This window comes from Bombus pyrosoma, linkage group LG10, assembly GCF_014825855.1.
Source record: "Bombus pyrosoma isolate SC7728 linkage group LG10, ASM1482585v1, whole genome shotgun sequence".
NCBI classification, from domain to species: Eukaryota; Metazoa; Arthropoda; class Insecta; order Hymenoptera; family Apidae; genus Bombus; species Bombus pyrosoma.
In genome coordinates, this window is record NC_057779.1 from 11674201 (window position 1) to 11696644 (window position 22444).

General features: G+C 37.3%; 1 protein-coding gene across 8 annotated transcripts in view; it reads right to left on the reverse strand.

Annotated features, from left to right (window-relative positions):
- Nucleotides 1-22444, reverse strand: part of LOC122571660 (CCR4-NOT transcription complex subunit 6-like) — a 925145-nt gene that overhangs the window by 872598 nt on the left and 30103 nt on the right. Inside the window, exon 4 of one of the 8 annotated variants that reach the window (XM_043735712.1) lies at nucleotides 6687-6826. The exons of 6 other annotated variants lie outside the window; for them this stretch is intronic. In XM_043735712.1, coding sequence (XP_043591647.1) covers nucleotides 6747-6826 — 80 coding nt within the window. In that variant the 3' untranslated portion in view covers nucleotides 6687-6746. Of the gene's footprint in view, nucleotides 1-6686; nucleotides 6827-6861; nucleotides 8310-22444 lie in introns of those variants that run through there. One more of the 8 variants, XM_043735711.1, reaches the window with a different exon arrangement.

Sequence of the window (22444 nt, forward strand, 5' to 3'; positions counted from 1 at the left end):
TAAAAGCGAGAAAGTAAAAACTAAGTTTGTAAACTTTACATATAATCGAAAGATGCTTCAGCTTTATATGAGTACAACGCTAAGACGTGCAGTAACGCGGTCGAGGCATAAGACACACACTGTGACCATTTTCTTCAATGATTCATAGCACGAAAGCTAAGTTATGCGGGTTATATGTTCGTACGATGTTTTCTTTTTTTTGCTTATTTTAATTTGTAGATTCATCTCCTTAAGTATGGTAATGTGTTCAGGAGTCATGCCGCATAGTAAGAGCTGCGTCGTACGAAGAGCGCTGCATATTGCGTGAAAAGCTATTCCGTAGGTTCCCTTCGTTTCATTGAAATTAAAAGTTGTTTTCATCCTTCTGCTTGATCGTAAACTTGCAAAACTAATTTTTTAGAGTCCGGATAAGTTTGAGTCAAAGTTTTTACTATTTCACGTTTCATCGGCTCCTTGCGTTTCTTTGTCGCGTGCCCTCATTATTTCTTCACAGGTGTTCGGTAAAGTTCAGTAATTAATGGAAAATAATGAAAAGCAGGTTGTAAACGTTAACGAAATTACTTAGGAGATGCTGGCAATAATATGAAACTTTAAACGATTTTCGCGCGATTTACAGTGAACGTTCATCGAAATTTATCGAAGATCCACGCATGATTAAGATTCGCCAACGTGAATAATATTATCGAAATTACGCACGTGAGAAGAAATCACGACAGGAAGATATAAAAGTGAATCGTTCGGGTAATTGTGATTAAAAATACATTATATCCCATTCGAATGAATACAAACCGAAATCTGTTTTATACAGAGAGAACGCGTCTTTCTGTATATCGCTGTTTAAAATGAATTCAATTCGAATCGCGTTTTCAGAGATTAATACAACTTTTAAGCAAATCAGTTTCCACGCTATCTCGCTTACCAATATCCAGCATTACGCGTGCTTGATAATCATTGGGCATTCTAGCGGAAGATATCTCATACGAAGTAGCAGGAATGTTTAAATGACGGGCTTATAAATGCGAACTCCAACGTACCACCAAGCCGCTGCAATGAAACGGCGTAGTTTAGAAAATTATGAGGCGTTCCGAAACCTTTGATCTGCACAAATACGTGCACGCTACACAGAATTATAATCAAGTGACGAAATTTCGAGAATTCGGGTGCGCACTGAGCATCGCGGCTATTTTAACGAGGCAGAAACTATCCGATGAAACTGAATTTTCTACTATTTTCCCGATAGATTTCTTCTAACCAGAGCAAACGTTGATTACGATAGTTTTTATCAGACGATCGATGATTGCGATAGAACGAGAGACGAAGGAGTCGGTTTATTCTAGAAATAAAAGGGGAAATATTTTCTATAGTCGTTTTATTAAATATTACTTCAATTTTTATTTTAATTGTTAAAAAAAGACTATTGTAGTATCATGGATGAGGGGCCTGGGGGGCGGGGTGTCGTGTGAATTACAAACGAGCGGTTGCCGAGCATGCATGTAGCCAGGCTACGACAAAAGACAAGGGGTTGCTAGGGGACAAAGTACGAATTAATAACAAAGTACGAGTTGAGATGTCAAAGAGTGCGGATTGCGTTGATAAGAGTCGAGTCGTTGATTAATTATTTACTTGTGCTGATTATTATACGTTTGCTGCGATTAGTTCACGTTTAACGAACATCATTCTCTGTACAATCAACACCTGTTCAATCTACGTATCATTAATAAACTAACTATAGTAGTCACGATACTGCACTATTAAACATTCCTTTAATTTGATTAAATATATCGAAATATACGCAAGCGTACAACTCGGCGATAAGTATACACAGAAACTGGTTAACAGCATATAAATGTTAAATGTCATAAATCATCGTATAAATGTCAAAAGAGTATCTTACAGAGATTTTGAAAGAAGGCAAAAAGTCTGGAGTTAAACGTAATATTAACCATGCTCGATAGATTGCGGATATTTTTCGAAAAGGGAAGCTCATGAGGCATTAACTATAAATAAACATTAATTGGCAACAGACGCTACATGAATACTTTTGACAAGATACGACCATTGTATGAACTTTATCGCGTTACAAGTTATCAAATAATTTCACCAATATCCTTTTACGTACATTCTATGTAAACTCTGTTTTAGTTTTATTGATACGTATGCCATAACAAATGCAGCGATATGGAAATATCTTTTCTAACTTTATATTTCTTTTTATACTTCAATATACGTATTCAAGAGTATAAAAGATATTTCTCTTTCTATCTCTGCAGTTCAATTGTACGAACACTTTGTGCCCTCTTACCGTAAGTGTAACAAAACTCACCGATTCAAACGAGCAAAGAATAGGCATGAGATACTCGAAAACTCAAAACCTCTCGGAACATGAAACGTTTCGAGATCTCGAGACTCGGGTAAATGATATTTTATACGAACAGAGGATACCGAGGTGATATGATTTATTTAACGTAAGAAAATCTCTTGCTTTATGAGCAAGTTATTCTCGCGAGGCTTAGAATTGCATATATTAAACTGACACGCTCCCGTCTTATAACAAAAAATAAGCAAAATAAATGCAATCAGTGTAACTGTATTCTGTATATCATTTTCTTAGATCGTTGTAACATTTCCGTAATGCAAAGTTAGAACTGCTCTTCCAAATGAAACTCAGACACGTGTAAATCATAAAAAGCACCGTGAAAATCTTCTTTATTCTGTCAGGGAAATTAATTCGTACCATCAATCACGATATCGTAAGCTACCACCGACTTTTAGTTCTGACATACACCGCATCATATTAATTTAGTTTAATTGTACTCGTAATTGTGCTATAATTGTACTGTATATGATGCATGTTCAACGTGTATAGGTACGAGAACTGTATAAATTTCGTCAGACGGTCACAATCGTTTATATAGAGAAAAATAATAAACAAAAGATTTCTTAATTTTGCAAACGAAATTTATCAAGCCTGAAACCCCTACGAAACGGATACTTAGGGGAAAAAAGAAAGAAAGAAAATAAGCACTTCGAGTCTCGACAGATTCCAGATCGCACAAGGTTCTTGATCCGAGATCGGCCAATCGAAAAATCGGGTTTCTCGACGAATCTCTCGGTAAAAAATAATACCTCTGCTTATATGTAGAGGGAAATATTAGAGTTGAGCAAGATCTGTAGCAGACCTTGGAACGTAAAAAGCGAACAGCAGAAATAACAATCACGTGCAGTGGCCGGAAGACAAAAAAAGGCTGATATTCTTCGATTTTAACCGGGCGAAAGCAGCGATCGGGTTATACAGCGCGACCCGTCGTCCGTGAAATCGAGTATTCCGAATTTTCCAGGCGAAGTCAACTACCTACGAACATCTATGCTGCGACATCGGACATTACGTGCAGGTGCTTCCTCGAGTAGCTGACTAAGCACTTCGTAACGGCCGATGGTCATTCGTTTTCGACGCTATCGAGCTTATGTGAACGATCCTTCTCGTGTCAAGTGGTCATCTGCCGAGAGTTAGGTATTTTAAGAGAAGATAAGCTTAACTGCCGGAGAAAGCAGGTAGCACATCCGCGAACGACAGCATGATCATGCCCTATATTCGTTAAGTATATATCGCTATCAACGGTAACGCGAAAGTTATGCCCAGTTAAAACTAGCAAGACGAATCTACGTTTGTATAATCCGAAAAAGATGACGACGAAAGGAGGAAGAGAGGAGCAGAAGGATGAAAGCACCAAAATACCAATCGCGAAAGTTAAGATGTCGTTGATCCGTGTGCTTGTACAGCTATTCGGGTCGATCTTAATCCTTTAATTACAACTACGTAATATAGAAATATTTAATTAATTCTAGCAACGTACAGAAGCACACTACATATACATACGTATACGATTAAACAGGATTAAAAGCTAAGCTCACACACATGCAAATCCACGGATCTACATGGAAGAAATAAAAGTATTAGGTGGATGTAAAGTTCTGTCGGTTTTACGTGATAAAATATTACCGGTATTCTTTTGTACGTCTACGTGTTGTACATCTCATTCTAGGACGCTTTCTCACCTATTTCTCAACTTGTTAGGGATTAACGCTAACTGTAAGGAATTTTTGTTTCTCAAAGTCTACGACACGTCTCATCCGCAAATGTTTGATCATTTAATTGCGATTGGTCCTTAAGCGAACATCTGCAGAGTGAAAATAAATAATAATTGTTGGCGTGTCTCCTCACTGACAGCTTCATTATCATACATTTGGAGAATATTTTTGTAGGCTTGTACCACAGTGTTATTTTTCTCAATGTCGTGCAATGACGCGTATGATTTTTAATCGCGTACGTCTTCTCACTTTGGATGTTGGCAGAAAATAAACAGGAAAATCATAATTTATGTATTACCCAAGCAGATTGTCTGTGGTTGTTACGTAACATTTTTATAGAAGCTCGTCATAATTTATTAAAAAAAAAAACAGAACAATATACTATTGATAGGTGAAGCAGGAGCCGACAAATATTTTCTACCCACGTAAGTATTTAAGCATTTACCGTAGAAAATATATTCTCTGCGTTATATAAAACAGTTTCAAATTTCATTTGCATCGTAATGAGACGCGGCTGTCTTAATTATATTGACAAATTTCGATATGAAAATGTATACAGAAGCTGCAAAATATTTATTAATCATCTTAAACGCATACCAGGTGTTACGGCCTCATTGAATATCAAAGCTTGTTAAAACAATGGATAATCGAGCTGTTCAGAAGTCGAATTAATTAACTGTATAAATTGAAAAGTAACAATTGCAACTATTTCAAGCATTTCCTTCAAGCTTACGTTGTATCATATTCTCGCGACCAACCAACTTTTCTTTTTTTTAAACAGTTCGATGCTAATTATGAATCATTCAGGTATTCGAATAACGAAACTCACAAACTTGACAAAGCACGGAGTTAGTCGAATTGACTTGTCAGAGGCTCGTTCGACTGCCCAAGTAATTGGTTCGACCTGAGTAAAGTATACTGATTGCGTCAAATATCTTGCAAATTTGACGTGCATTTTCACATGGACCTCAAAGTTGGCGAATATAAAAATGATAGTCGGTCTGGTTACGCCAATGAATTTTTAAAACATTTCGCACAACACGCGTAACATATTCATGAAACGCTTGTACAGGTGTTCGAGCTACCTCGAGGTCCTCAGCTACCGTAAATATTCGGCGATTTGATAAACTCCACGCTTTGTCCGATCGACGAGATCGCTGGAATAAAGAAGAGGCCTGTTGTTTTGATCACGAAGGGGAATATCGTCGAAAAAACATCTCGAGAAAGCAGCTTCGCCATCAATATGTGCAAGCCGTTTTTACGAGTTGCAAGTGCACGCATATAGACGCAGGATGCGCGTGCGGAGCGCAGGTTGCACACATGCATATTGGAAGGCTGGCTGCGATGCGGACGTGCTGGCATTTGGCATTGCGCCGCATATTATCCAAGGATGCACGAAATGCCTTGCCATTTGCACACGAGACACGCTCGTTCGACGTTGTCGCTGTTGTTGCGTTGCCGTTGCTGCTGTTTCACGTCGTCCCAGCCTCATTCCTACATGTTCAAGCCCTGTGACAGGGCGCGCTCCAACTCCCTTGTCTCGCCAGATGAGACAAATGCGTCCTTTGAATAACGCAAAACAACTTTGAAAAGTATCTCTTAAAAATTCTCTACACTTACAGATGCCTTTGCCTGTTAAGACATGAACCGTTACACAGGCCGAAGGTCGGCTCATTCGTGTCAAAACGTCGCCATAACTTACAACCCTTAGGTGTTGACCGGCCGCGCGTATCGTCCCAACCAGGAAGAACTCCAATTTTATTTTTCCCTCTTGGCGAAATTTCTATCTGCCCAACAACATCACCTTTTTTCCTCGCCATATCCATTTCAAATCGGCCAGTGGAAGTAGCTTTCAACCATTTGCACGAACAGACGGATCATAGAAAATCACCAAGCCGGTATCAGTTTCGCGTCTCTCAATTCCTCTTCTAAATAATCGCACAAAGAGAATTCGCGTGCGAGATACGGATGAGATTTTACTATCGAACCCAGCGGATTATTCTTATAGCTTTTTGTACATTAGTTATACTCTGTGACATGGATTACTTACTCGGTTAAAGGAATTGTGGCATTCGAAATGCATGTGTAAAGATACATAATGGGTTTCGAGTAATTTAAATTGTATGTACACAAAGAATAGTAATATTTGTTTTATTCTTATTCATCTTCGATTATCTACATACTTGATCCTTAACCCAATTAAATTTCCTATATCGCTTCCTCCACCATCGCGACTTAATTCCTATTTAACACTAGAACTACCACACCAGCCAAATTGACTGATTTTACAATTTTATTTCAAATCTACAATGATGTAATGACTTTCGCAACGATAACTAAAAGAATAATATAATGAATTTTATTTCCTTTTTCATGTATTTAAACTCGAAATAATTTTGTATCAAGGCTACTTATACCAATGCCAGTCAAAATGACTGGCACTCGTCAAAGTGTAAAAGGGTCCCGCAATCTGTTTATCGAACCCCAATTAACCAGTTTCCTCGTTTTCTACAACTTGCCACACGTTTTCAAAATTTTTACCGCGTATCATTCGATATGACGATATCAGTTATGAGGAAAATTCCGGATCGATCGCTAGATCGCTAGATGCTAACGCTAGAAATACCACAGCAGTCAAAACGACTGGTTCTGCAATTTTATAAATTTGTCAAGCCTCGTTTAGGGATGATGGCCCCAGACGGATTAATAATATGTACTACATAACATGGAATTGCTTCTGTAAGAAAGTAATAAATCGATAAATATAAAAATATTCTATTATTAGGTATTTTCTAAAGACTTAAACTTACAGTACTTACATAAACTTACAGCAAACTAACAAAATAATTTACTACAGGAAAAGAATATAATATAAGTGTGTATGTAATGTCATTTCGAAAGCGATATTCTATCAAAGTTTAGGAATATCGAATGTAAAGTGGGATGTTTGGACGCGAATGTCGAGAACTTTCTAAATCTAATTTCTCTATAAATATTCATTTTATTCCAATATTTAATCCGCAAACATCACAATCGAACGTATAATATTTATTTTATGTTAAACGTTTTTTCTTTTTTTTTCTGAAGGATAATTTCATAAATAGGCACGTACAGTTATTGGCATGATACTTGCAAAACATCAACGAATTCTCCTCAAGTCTTTCCTCGTACAAAATACTTTAGAAACAGAAATTTAGTGAACCGTTAAATATCTTCCGAATACGAGCGCATGATAATATTTCCGATGATAATATTTTCCCTGGTGATTACAGCGATTAGAAATCAGTGGCTGTTTTCATAGGAGATGCTTTTACGCGTTCAATGCATGCGTTCAAATATTGTTTGTTGATTCTATCGATCGTTCTACTGGAGGAATTTGAACACAATAGATAGTAGATTCTGCTTAGAGCACCATTAACCTGCTCCTCTTGTTAATTATTGCCAAGACATCGTGGACTTAATCGCGTTGTAAATTGGTGCAAATCCATGCCTACAGTTAACCCAAGGTACAAGTAATCGCTTTCGAATCGATCAATCATTCACTAACGTAGCAACGAATACCTTCTATACGTGTTTAAGCAGCAACACATGCACACGTTGGATTGAGGAACCGTTAGAACGTTATCGACGTAAAAGTTGATTTTCACGTAATTAACAAACGAGCTAATTGCTGTAAAACATCATCGGCGTCGTTTCATACAAAGTATAATAATCGACGTGTCGTAAAAGATTTAAATTATTTTTTCCTATAACGCAGGTAAATCGTATTCGGTTTCGCGTAATTACGATCTGCAAGGTAAATTTGTGCGATATTAAAAATGCGAATGAAAGCACAAAGGAAGCCGATAACAGAAATTGAACCGTTGTTGATCGATCGTTTTCATTCGGCGGAACAATATATCGTAAATGAAATTTTTATTAAAATAATTATACGACAGAGGAAAATACCTTAATTAAAAATATCCTGTCAAGGAGACCGGACGTAAATTAACGATTAATAGAATCGATATAAGGTTCGAATTAGTGAAGAGAGTAGAGGAATAATCGGATAACTCGAAGTTTCCAAAAGAACTAACAGTAGCAGAAATAACGTAATTAACAACGTGATTGTTTATCTATTTCTTTTCAAATCGTACACAACTGTGAAAATTGCTTACTCACCATCGATCTCTCTTCGAGAACGAATACAGTCATTAGTAACCCTGTCCTAAAAAGCTTACCTGAAACAAAATAGAAAGAATAAGCTCATTAATATCAGCATCTACGAACATTTGTATGTGATCAGTATCGTTCATATGTATAAACTTTTAAGCAGATCGAGTATCTCCGAGTAACTTTAAAAATCATTATCCTCTTACGATTATTTGCTACAGAATCTATCACTCTCTAGCTATTTATCATCTGGCAAGACATAATTTACTACGATTAGATTCGATTTCCTTTTACAGAGAATATACATATTCTATTAACGAGAAGAAAATAGAATTTTCTACGCCAGAGGCAACATACTATTGGCGGAAAATTTCTGATAGATATTTCAGTACGATATAGTTTACATAATATTTATAACAGAAACGGAAAAACAAGTTTGTACTATGAAAATAATTTCTAACATAAACTTTCGCTTTCCTACGATACATAAGAAAAGATATGTTGCCTGTGATTGTACAAAGTTGAAAAATATTTGAACAAGGTATTAAAATTTTAATAAAGTTAGGGGAAGAAAAATACCTTATCTTCGTTTGAAATTCAGAAATTCAAACAAAGTTATTGCTTTTTATAATTGGTAACATGGTACATTATACGTTTTCGAAAATTACGGATAATAATTGGGAAGGTAACCGACACTGTGTGTTTTATTTTAAGGTTATCAAGTATTTATTGAAAATTTCGATAAATACGAGAAAAATGTCACGCGAGTGTGATATTAATTTCACAGACTGCGAATCTATTAATAGATCGATTGCCATGCAATTTTAGAAATCAGAATTATAACTGTAGGAATGACGAATGACGCAGCACGAGCGATCTTTTTTCTAGAAAAAAGTAGGTGAGTCTTTAATTTTATTCCGCCGGTACGTAAAATTACATTCAAATCATACGTCCCTCATTTCACCTATATTCCTGGAAAGATATTACACAATGGATGGCACGTGAACGTTCCGCCGAGAAAACCAGGCTATGCACACGAAATAACATGAAAAATTTCCATTTAATTTCCATTTATTAATATGAATGTGAACGAACGTAATGTTCAACCGGTAGCGACAGTCTAATAGATGAATTAACGATGGGTTCGAACAAATGCATCATCTGCATGTTGATTGGGGTCAAACACCTGCGACTGATCTCCTTGGCAAACTGCACCAATTCATTCGTAATTCGCCGCGATATCGTGATACCGGAATCATCAACAACTGGTAATTATCCACGACCTAACATGTAAGCAAGTCATCTCTTGATCAATCTTTCTGTTGATGTTAAAATTTTACAATTATCTATTATATTTATATTTACATACATAATATAATAAGGTGAAGATAATTGTATATATGTATGCGTATATTAAATTATGTTGTTAATATAATGTATTTAATATAATATATATTTATATAATAAAGCTACACAACCGTTCAAAAATATATGGACACATCTGTTTATTTCCAAAAAGATATATCTTAATTACAAAATGAGGAAATAAATCGCAATACAATGACTTTATTTCCTGTCATCGTTATACTACAGTTACGGTAGAATATTATAGCGCAATTGTGTAGATCTTTAAAGTTCAATGCGCAATAATAAAATAGATATTTGTAGCTGAATGTTATACAGATACTTTGTTGCTTCACGTGCTCTTTGTACTCAGATCTTTTAATTTCTGAATTACGAAGCAGATGGAGAAAGTTCTTCTAGAATGATAGAAAGATTTCATACAGGTAACGACACCGAAAAATGTTAAAACAGGTAATTTAAATCGTATATATACATTAAATAATTTATATTTATAGTCTGTTAATTACATGAGAAGACTTCTCCCAATTATTAATTCGTGGTTAATTTGTACACTTTGCACCGTTGCTACAAATCAAGCAAAATGTTTCAATACTTATAAGTTCATGAAATATGTATTCGTTTGTAACTGCTTATTACATTTTGATATTACGCAATATTAGTTTGTTTTCCGCTTTATCTCTTACAGAATTTTAATTTATTACAAGTTTTATATTCGCTTAGCCTTTATGTGCATAATGAAGCTAGTCGATGGACAAGTGACTCTTATATAATATCTATTTTGATTATCATAATGGGCAGATATTTTTATATTCGTAAATTATGATCGTTTTACATTTGTACGTGGATTTAATTATTCAAAATTTCGGTTCCTTTCAAGACGGAATAATTCGCCGGCAGATGTACAGTTTCATTAGTCAGAAAAGCTAGGACCGTGAATCATCGCTCAAGACAGAAGTGTACGGTATCGAGTGCAAAGGGTCGTGCGAAACAGGTCTAAAAGAAATACAGTTCATTTATAGGCCGGTGAAGATGACGCTCCATCGCTTCTAATCCCTCATTTCATTGGTAACAACGTACCACGATCCCGAAATCCTGCTGGACATAACGGTACCGACTATTCAATCGATCGCAATAAAGCGTTAAAACGATTCTATGTTCTATCAGACGTGTACGTATTTCTACTCATTAAATAGATACGAATATCTAATGAGAGAGAAAGAGAGCCGTTGCGCTGCAGCACATCAGATGAAATACACGGTACCGATACGATGGAAATACCGTTGCCAGGAAACGTTCGGACGGTGGGAGACAGATCGTGAAAACATTAGAGAAATGTCACAATTACTGCGTTAACGAGTGTTAAGAAATGTCTAGCAAATAGCAAAACGGTACACTGTAATAATGTTTATTCATTTTTCCTTGTCCAGTGGCTGTACCACGTACACAGATAATGTTTAGCGATAAATGTTAAATTTATCGATCGTGTTACGAGTAACGTACATTCTCATAGAACCGTGAATGGTAAAAATGAATAGAACAGATAGAAGAAAATCGTATTCGTACGAACTCGTCGGGGGACGAACAGTTTGTATAATTTTGTTGGAATTCGTACGGTAGGAGCGCACTTATTCCCATGATATTTCGTTTACGTAGAAAGAATTCACATACAAATGAGCGGATTCGACTGGCGAGAGTTCACTTGAACCGACATTGACTAAAATTTGTTCCAAATAAGCGCAGTTTCTCGGTATTTGGATTTCTTTATCGACCCATTAATCCTTTACACTCGAGGACTTTTTCGGTGGGGCGTAGCAGCTACTCCGGATGATTTAGCGTATACGTGACGCGTATCTTGGCGTAAAATGATTTTATATAGAAATTAACTTACAAAAAGAAATTATATTCTAATAATTTATCTATATTTACATGTTCGGACATATGATTTTGTAATATTAATTTCTGTATTTTTTAATGATAATTTATAAAGCATTCGCCAAGATGCATTCTTCGACATAATTGATCTCATTTTTCAGCAGTTGGAAATCAAGTTCGTCTTCGTTTCAGCTGATTTCACTTCCGAAAACCATTTTTTAAGGGTTTCTAAACTATAGTACCTTTGCCATGATCGTCGAATCCAAACTAACTCTGCGGACGTTGTCAGAACCATAGTTTCCGAGGCATATGGGATTAAATATTTGATCTCCATTTTAAAGTCCAACACTTTACACTTCCTAACGAAGAACGTAAAGAACTGAGGAACCAATTTGCCAACCAATATCGCACTCTCGTCAATCGCGGATGTCGAAATCTGACATAAGCAGGGACTGTCGCTTCTCGCTCGCCACTGAAGTTGCAGCATGGAACGCCGTGCTGAGTGAGAGTCACCTTTCGAGTGCAAAGGGTTAAGTACCAAGCGATGAGATAGTAAAATTCACGTACACCGAAGTTTATCAATGAGACGCAAGCGAAATGAGTGAGGAATTAGGGGCAAAGAAAGAAGTGCTATAATTCAAAAATAGAATAACACATCGCTGTGCTATAAGACACTTCGATTTCTTCAAACTTCATTGGAGGAACTCCTAGGAGTCAGAAGAAGGCTGACTTAAATTCTCGGAATTTCTCTTCGCCATCGCAACACCAATCTGATGGAATTCGATAATGCGAACTGATCGAAAGGAAATTACAAAAGAGAAGTTGCGTTGACGAAACGTTGGTCCTTAACGCGTCAACAGGACGAATTAAAGAAACGTTAAGCGTTAAATCCGCGGAACATCTCATACCGGAGAAAAGAGATTCTTATTGAATAACTTAAGAACCGAAGTACAATTCGCTCCTGTTGCGAGTGGCATTCGGAGATCTCTGGAGATCGCAGAATGTCCCAGAATGCATCATCATCTCTCAAACTCGCATCAGCACGGTACGTTTTGAAATTAATGCTCGGGCGTACTATCCCTTCTGCCACGTGATATGAAATTCCAGAGTGGAATAGATGCGTTTCCATCTGTAGAACCGCGTGTACGTCTACATGCGCTAGCTTTCGACTGTAATATCGTCTGAGTGAACCTAGCACGAGCATGAGATTCTTCCTGCTCGATATGTAGCATCGAATAGCACCAGGTATTCGTGGATCGCGGTCGCTACAATTTCTACCGTGGCCGGAGTATAATTAAGGATGACCAATCCGACATCAACGACACAACTCGACCAAGCCTCGCGACCTTCCTTTCCGCGAATCAACTCTTTTCCTTACTGTCACCTGCAGAAGCCAGAAAGTTACATCGACCATGAATATCAATTTCCTCGGCAACAGTTGCGGAAGATTTCGAAGAAGAACGGAGGCTTCGACCTGCCAAGTTAATTAGTTGACGTGTACTTAATAGCTGCGCGGTCCTTTGTCGGGAAACGATGGCTTATCTATGGTATCTTATTAAACGTACATTTTGTGGGACAATGAAAAACGATACTCCGAATCAAGACACTTGATACATTTCCGAAATAATAAGTTTGCATTGTATAATGTTGCACGTGAAAAAAGAAGGTAATATTTAACAGCCCAACTATAGCACAATGGCAGGAGAGCTATTCAGAAAGCAAGCGACAATAACGATGATATATTTGAAACAAAGCGGTTCACGTTATATTTGATAGCTCTAAATTTAAAGCACTCCGGAGGATGATACACAAAAGTTTCAATATTTATTTTCCCCCGTTGGACCGTCCTTTGCAAAAATGAAAACGCTACGAAAACTTGATAGATTTGTCATGGGAATCGTGTTAACACATAGTGCTATGGATATCTATTGTCAGCTTATCATTGTTACTAATCCATTTCTTACGGTTTTATCCTACTGTATTCGACTTGCTTTGCAACCCACTAAACTACTAGGTTGTCCGAAAAGTGTCTTTCTTTTACAGACACGTCTTTTACAACGATGCATCTTTGTACACACATGAAACCTAATCTGTCGAACGTTGTGATCTTTATCTTGATAGAAGAAAATGGATCATACGTAATTCGATAAAATAATATAAGACGAAAAATGTTGTGCATCCATTATTTCTTTGTAAAACGAAAGGAACTTTTCGGACGACCTAATACAAGTTCATGAAGAACTTTTGCTGGAGGATGAACATATTCTGCCACTCGCAGGATTTAGAATAACGACACGTGAATGTTGTTAAGATATACGAGATAACGACAAACTAATACGCGCTATCTTTTTTTAGAATCAACGCGTCGTATGAAATACGCAGCACCGTAAATGAACTCAACCCCATTTTTAGATGTTTCATAATATTAAAATAAAAATTCACGTAATTTCGTATTATTACAGTATGTATGAAGCGAAACTGAAGATACTACAAACAAAAGTCTTCTTCTTTCAAGGTCTGGAAGAAATTAAATCTTCTTTTAAACTTGTGTCTTTGGCTGTTAAAAATATATAAAATCGATGTCAATTTTGCTACCTTTTCATTCAATATTTAGTGAATTCTCTTAATTTTTTATTACTTCTATTAATCCTTCTGGTACACTTAACTTATTTAAAATGCGGATTTTATTTTATTTCTTCTTTTTTTTTCAAGTTCAACGACATTTGCTATAAGTAGCTTCTTCTGATCGTAAACTTTTCTCACTGAAATTCCCCACAGAGTCTCGATCGGATTCAGATTAGGACTCAATGCTAGTCATCGTAATAATTCTATTTCGAGATCTTGGAAGCAGTTTTTCGTACTGGCGAATTGTATGAATAGGAGCATTGTTTCGTTGAAAAATCGTCTTTTTGTCTTCTATTTCGGTTACGAAAAACAATAGTTCCACGTGTAACATCTCCTGATATTTTACAGCGTTCAATTTATTCTTTACGAAAACAGTTTCGCTTAACATTATCCACTAGTTTCTTGGAAATATTGAAGAAACAAAGCAGAAAATGTGTTTGTCCGTGATCATTCACAGCGCCGTGCCATCATTCAAGTGCCAACTAATTTTAAATGTATTGCTAGAATCACGAGTCTCCCTGTTAACTTGAAACAATCCTCTCTATCGTATCTATAGATTGACACTCAAACGATCTGACATTAATGAACTGAAGAAGTACGCATCTATGAAAGTAAAATGTTTCTCAGCGGTATGTCGATTGTTGCAGCAGTCGCTATAATTTATGACGTTTACGATCGAATGGGAGCACAGACGATAGCCAAATTTCCCTTACGATCCTCTCAACAACGTATTTACCGAACACTTCTCGAGGGAAGTGACACGAGTCACCATTTCAGTCAATTAGAAACAGTAAACTGTTTAGCCTAACTGCAGTCGCGCAAGCAAGTTTTACGAAAAGACGATATACAGAGCGTAGAAAAGCGAAGATTTGTTTTGTCAAAAAATGAAAATTTCTTACATACACAGATAAATCTTTTGTACGATGTGAAACGTATCGTATAACGTTTTCTAATAAATTGTACTGTGTGTACACGTTACAGATTTTAGTCGATAGAGCACATGTTGCAAGGAACAAATAGAGTGAATCAAGGATACACCACAGTTACCTTCGTTACCACTTCACATCAAATAGACTCCACCGTCATTAATTTAACGCTGAAACATAACCAGCAGCCGCAATAACGTTGGTTACGAGCGAACAATAAAATATACCTGGAGCATCGTAATATCATACAGTGAACGCAGAAGTACCGAGTCTAAATTATCGTTTAGGGGAATAGAACGGCATATTTACTTTAGAATATCGAGCGTGGTAGATTCTCAACACGTTGGTCACCGCGTCACCCATATCTATGTGACGGGTATACTTTCGTGAGGGTCCCAAGTATGGATGACGCTCTTCTTGTTCGAGTTAATTAAATATAGGATATTATATATAGCATATACAACATAAAAAATATTAAAAACACATTATAACATACTTTTTATTAATTTATATTCTGGATAAGATATTACATTATGCTATATCGCACGGTATTTGTTAAAACGTTCCAAACACAATTGAGGTGATTTTGGGCACTTCGAACAATAGTCGTAGACTTCGTCGTCGCTACTCTCCTCACTTTCAAATATATTTTCACGCTGTTTACTGAACATTTTCAGGATGAGAAAATCACTCATGTACGTCTCACAAGTATGCTTGCCGAATAAATGAAAGATCAGAGATATCTGCCACGAGATCCCTCGGAATACTCCAGCTGGAAAGCTTATCGTTCTCTCCATTTCAGAACTAAATAATCTTTTCTTTACAATGAATCGAAGGCGATAAACAATGAATTGCCGCTTGTCGCTCTATTTACGTTCTGCGTACCGGCGGTCGGATTTGGGCCCCGCAGCAAACTTAGCCGAATCGCGCTGGGCGACCAACGTGTTAAACTAAGCTTTTGCTAAATTTCCTTTCAATATTAGTATCAGACTGAGAATTTTAAAGACGCAGAAATGTATACACTGCACTTGATGCACGAAAATATAGAAAATATTGGAAATATCTGTATAACCCTGTTACGATTATTGAATTTTTACATTTCAATCTCGATCTTATTTTAGCAAACAGAAGGTAGGTTTGTTTATATGAAATTGTCATCAATAAGAGAAATCATCATCAATAAGATTCTTTTCATATTTTGTTCAAGCTGAAGGTACGTTTCTTTGATGTTAGAAAAATGTAATAGATTTAGAAATAACCTAAAGAATGTAGCAATTATTTCCACAGAAATATGAATTTGCCTGAAAATCCACGATTTAAATAGATTAATTTAAACTCACTATCAAGATATTTTGCTTGCTTTCCATGTGACATATGAAAATAAAAATGTACATCTCATTCTCATCCAAAAAACGTAACGACTTACGAGAGTGATTTACTCTCATACGTATAAGAACACAAATATTTTACATATAATCGAATAATTGCAGCATTATTGCGTGATTTATAGATGTAATCGAGACTCAGAATTAACGCAGAAATACATAAAAATTCACGATCAATTAATTTTGAAACTTAGAGATTCTCTTGTGAGAAGATTGAAGAACAAGAACAGAAACTGAAATAAACTACAATGCTTCTACTGAAAACCTCCGTGTTTAATATTATCGTATTACAAAATAATTTGAAGCAAATAATCTCTGAAATGAGAACAGAGTTATTCGATAATCGGAAGAATATTTCTCACGACTGGATCGAGTAATCCAAATTCTCCTCGATTTTTATTCCCAAAGCCACGCTCAGCCGTCTAACCGAAATCCACATACTTTCGATCTACGACACTGAAATAAAACGTCTGTAAAAGGACGTTCAAAATGAACAATGGATATTACAAGGTTACAAGCGTACAACGATAAAGTAGAATTGCACGTTACGAAATGGACAATACGTAATTGTGGTGTCTATCGTGAACAAAGCTATCCATCGCAATAAATAATTCGTAGGGAATGAGAGTTACAACAATACAAGATACAAGGCCGAGAGTATGAAAATGTACAGGGGTGGAGGGAAAGCCAGTAGCTTTTGCCGAGCTTCTGTTCTCGTCCGCTTTCTCTCGCTTTCTTGCTTTTCACCTCGACGGGGCAGGTTGGTAAAAAGAGGCGAGGCAGTAACAGGCACAAAACAGCCGGCATGGGCTGAGTAGATCTCCGTGAATATTCGTTCAAAAGGAAGCACATTTATTTCAGCAACGGTGCCTCCTGCATCTTGTAATAGGTTGGCCTATTGTGGCAAGAGCGGTACGCTGGCTGAATATCGCATCTGTGTGTATGGATGTGCGCCTGCATTTTCTATTCTTCTTTGCTTAGACCGGTTGTTCGGCGATGTCCTTGAACGTGTACGTACAATCCCGTTCATACGTATTAGGACGCCTGCTAAGCTTGTAATGCATCTATATCGATAGATACATTTTCGAGCCTCGAGTTTACGACGAGTCCAGATCTCGTTGAAAGAATTTCATCCGAGTTAAATATTCCAAAGTTTAAGTCCGATTTGTGGAACTGTTAACAGCTTGTGATTAAACGATACTGTCCCATGTCAGGTAAGAAAATACGAGGTCAAACATTCGACTATATGTATTTATTCCTCGATAACTATTCCTTAATTTAGTGGAACTACCACTAAATGGAAAATACAACGTAGCAAGTTTCTACGAGATTCGGTGAATCGTCTCCAGGGACTCTCTAGATCTAGTCCGCCCTGGAGATTCTCAGTAAGTATAGATACTGTACAGTATATTGTAAAGAAAGGGAAAGGGCACTAGAGATCAACTGGTACGAATTCTGTCTTTAACGGCTCGGGCCATTTTTGCATCGGGCAGCTACGACTAAAGTGACCAAGTCGTTCAACTAAACAATGGAGGAACAGACTGTCTCCGGCTGAAGGATGAACGATCTAATGGGATATCGAAAGTCATTTCAATTTGCTTGGCACTGTGTTTACACGGACGAATATAAACAACTTCGATCGACTCGGTCGTTTGACCGAAAATTGCCTAACGTGAACGAAGCTTGGGGATGCTAGAGGCTGCTTGTAAACAACATCAAAAAATCCTATTAAAACAAACTAACTCGGTGTCTAATCTAACTATGTCGCCGAGACACAGATAGACAAATACGTAAGTTAGACTCGATAAAAGTGACTGATCGTTCAACGATATAACGAAACATAATAAAATAGATGTCTAATATGACCATGAAAATCCTAACACTAACACGAACACCAGAATTGACCGAGACAGGCGAAAAGTACGATCGATGCAAACGAAGAAAACTCCTAATTGTATTGCATAATTGACGAGATATTTGCAACACTACGATGTTGAACACACGAGTTCTTCAGAGTCTAACGAGGTTTAAGCAACGTTCCAAACAAGATTTGACAATGTTTTAGCAGCTTGTCAGGTTTCTCTTATATTTCTGTAACCGTAGGGTCCCAAACGAGCTTTAAGATAATCGCTCGACGGATCGATGATGGGTTTGTCTTATTTTCCTGAAAGCGTGTCACAATACTGGCATTCTGTATACATCACATCAAGATGACATCCCGGACGCACTCGCGAAACTGGCGAAACGAGAGTGGCAGCCGGCGGGTATGCCTTCTAATATCCAGCCTCGGCCGACTCTCGTTGCGCGTCCCAGTCAAAGGAATTGTCACCTCGTGAAATCGCGCTTCCTCCACACCCCTTTTTAGTTTCTCTCCTCGCGACACTGCCGGATTTCCGTCTTGCAGCGTAGTAGACGGTACCGTGTCGCAGGAAATAACTCCAGGCTCCGGAGGCGTTTCGCGCTGTCTGCCGCTTTGACGATTATAGAACGTGCGTGAATAACCCACTTATTTTCTCCAACCACGTTCGCACTTCAGTTTAATAGTCGGAGCAGCCGCAATTTCGAGAGTCTACCTATATATGTACATACTCGGAAAGCTACACGCGATTACACGCGACTGCCGCTTTCCCGTCTTTGATCTAGCCGGGGAATTAACTTGAAACTATCGCCTAACCAGTGGCAATTCAACGCTCAACAAAGTAACCATTAAACAGAGATGCTAATATTTTACGGTTAATTGTCTGCCTACGTTATTTTTGTTGCCGCTCTTAAATACATCAACACGCCGATCAATGCTCGAACGTTAGTAAAATTTCCGAATTGACGACGAATTAATTCTTCTTCTTGCGGATTTTAACAGACATACGCACAGAGGATGAAAGAAAGTTCAGAATAGATACACTATGAATTTCAGTAAATTTTCTACTATAAATTTTCCACCATGTTGGTAACAGTCTTCTATTAGGTTGTTCGAAAAATGTCTTTCTTTCGCAAATGTGTTTTTTACAAACGTGAAACCAAGTCTGTGAAATGACGCGGTGTTTATCTCAACAGAACAAAATAGATCGTACGTAATTCGACAAAATAATATAAAATGAAAAAAAACGTTGTGCGTCTATTATTTTCTCATAAAACGAAAGAAACCTTCCGGACGATCTAATATTTTGTAGTACACGTATATTATATTTGTTCGTTGCTCTAATCGAATGTAAATCCATTCTGTAAAATCGTGGTGTCTTCGTGCTTCTCGCGTATTATCAATTTTCTTTCGCTTGTCCATGTTATATGAAATATACGTTGTTTGTTTGATCTACAACTATCCCGATGTGTCGATTTGACACAAAATAAAACTTCTCTCGCGAAACATATTACTCGGCCATTTGTGGAACAATTTTTCTGAAACTTGCTGACTTTGGCGCGCGAATGGAATCCGATACGTTTGAAGGAAAATCAACGTGAATGCGTGCAAACGAGAAACAACAAAACTAATTATCGTTTCATTTTATCGGTATCTTACCATTGCGTCAATTAACGAAATTAACGAAATGGAAAAGGAACGAACGAGGGTTAAGACCTTCTCGGCGGTCAAAATTCAATTTTGATTTCAAATTAAAATAATTCGTCAATGTGTTAAGCGGCTTAAAATATTATTCGGGTTAGTGGCAATAATCTGTCTGTTCAACTGGAAGAACCTTTTCTATTTTATGTACAGTTCGACTACCAAACAAACTGTTGGTACCAACTCCTTAAATAAGGAAATAATGCTCTGTAATATTTAACGCTTGCAGGTGTCAACATTTTTAATTATTTCCACGGCACATTAGCTTTCAAAAATAAATTTTATCGTGTCAATATTTCACGACAGATTTAATGAAAAATAAAATCGCTCTGTCTACGTGTAACTTTGCAACTAAATTACATTTTATTTAAAAAAAAAAGAAAAAGACACGTGTCCATATTTTCGAATAACAACATCTTTGATATCAATGTTCCACCATCTATTGAACGTGACCTGTTCAATCTAATTTTACGTTAAATCACCTGCCACTTGAAATACTTCACCTCTTGTGTATTATTACACTGATAACACTGATTGATAACATCTATCGTAAGAGTTAATTGATGCAATTTCCGATATTTCTTTACCATTCTTTTCCTGAATAAACAAATTACGTACGTTTAACAATATTTTAAGAAAGTCTTTCGATTTCACAATTGCGACACATTTTCCTCAAACTACAGAGATTCGGTAAAATAGAAAAACACGTTTGGCTCGGAAATGACTGGAGAAACACAGTGGAATTAATTTCTGCGTAGATTTTAATCCATGCTCCACGTTTCAGGCGATAAAGCGCGAAATATAGGGAATGTAAATTACAGTTAAATATCCCCGAGCAAAATTATCGATCTATACGAACCATTTTCGGGGCAAAAGTACGCAAACTGAACGCATTGAAAGCAGAGTACGTATTATCGGTGGTATTCATCTTTTGTAAATCATAACGAGCGTATTTCCCCTATCTACGACACAAATTTCTGCGAGATCCTTTCCAATACACAACCTCGATATATGCGCGTCTGCCTCTTTCACCTACTCAATAAATAGATAAAAGATAGGAAATGGAGGTCAAATCGCAGCAAGAGAGGATAAAAGCATATAGAAGGGAAATCTGTGAGCGAACGGAGAATATAGTAGATATACATAAAAATCTTCAAGCCGATGATATTGCGGTTAGTAGGACGATCACCGGAGAAAGTTACCTTCCCCTTTCCCGCCGTGCCGCCAACTGACCCTCTCCTTTCTTGCGTGCTCGGAAACCTTCTCCATTCTCGTCTCCCGATGTCCTCCTTTTACGATTCACTCTACATCTCGAAACGCTCCGTTTCCACTTAATTGGAATGAGTTTTGTAGGTTCGTGGTTTAAGAAATACAAATTGCGGTCCGGACAGTTCGCGTTTGAAAATTTGGCGGAACTCGTTGGGCAACGTCTTCGCTGAAGACCAAGTCGATTTCGCAAATCTCTGTCGTTGCCTCTCATCTCAAACGTATGTCGTTGGCTTGCGGTGCAAGATAACGAAAATGAGAATACAAAATTGCAATTTGACGGCCTGCAAAATTTGCTGAAACTTCTGCCCGAACAAGCGTTTCACCAGAGACCGAGTCACAGTTCTCTTGCAGAGAAGTTAGAGAAAAGAATGGAACCGGAATCGTCGAGCGATGTGTAACAATTATTCGATTTCCGTCATCGCTTCGCAACGCAAGACGCTAAAGATTAAGATGGAAATTGTCGGCAAAGAGATCCATAGGATCGAAAACAATACACAGCCGTTGAGACAATTATTATTTTCAATTGCAAATCCGTAACAATTATCCGGTATTCGCTATTGTTTCGCACTGCAAGATAATGCAGATAAGAAGCAAGAAGCGGAAATTCCGGTTTGGCAGTTCGGACTGAACGATTTGATGAAAGTTCTCCTCGAACAAGCGTTTCGCTGAAGGCCAACATTGTTTTGTAGACGAATCCGGATTACCGAGAAATGTGTAACAATTATCCGACTTGAGCCATGGCTTATCGCACTTGAACCATCGCTTCGCTACACAAAATAGTAAAAATAACGGGAAAATTACACTGCAAACAGACCATAGGATTGAAAACAATACACAGTTGTTGAAACGATTATTTTTCGATCGCGAATCTCTAACAATTATCTGGTTTCCGTCGTTGTTTCGCACTGAAAAATACTGAAAATAACACGGAAATTATTTGCAAACAGATTCACAGAATTTGAAAACAATACGTGGTCGTTGAAGCGATTATTTTCAATCGCAATTTAACTGTAACACGTGTCAGAGAAGTACTCTTAAGGGAGTAACGTGTTTTAGGACTTAATTGCTCGCACATTGGCCTCCCATCCGTACTTCGTTCCGATGTAATCTAAATTGAACAAGGTCTCAGCGGATCGATAAGACATTGTATTCTGTCTAAACACTTTTCGTGACGTATACGAGGAACCGAAGGTAAAGCACGA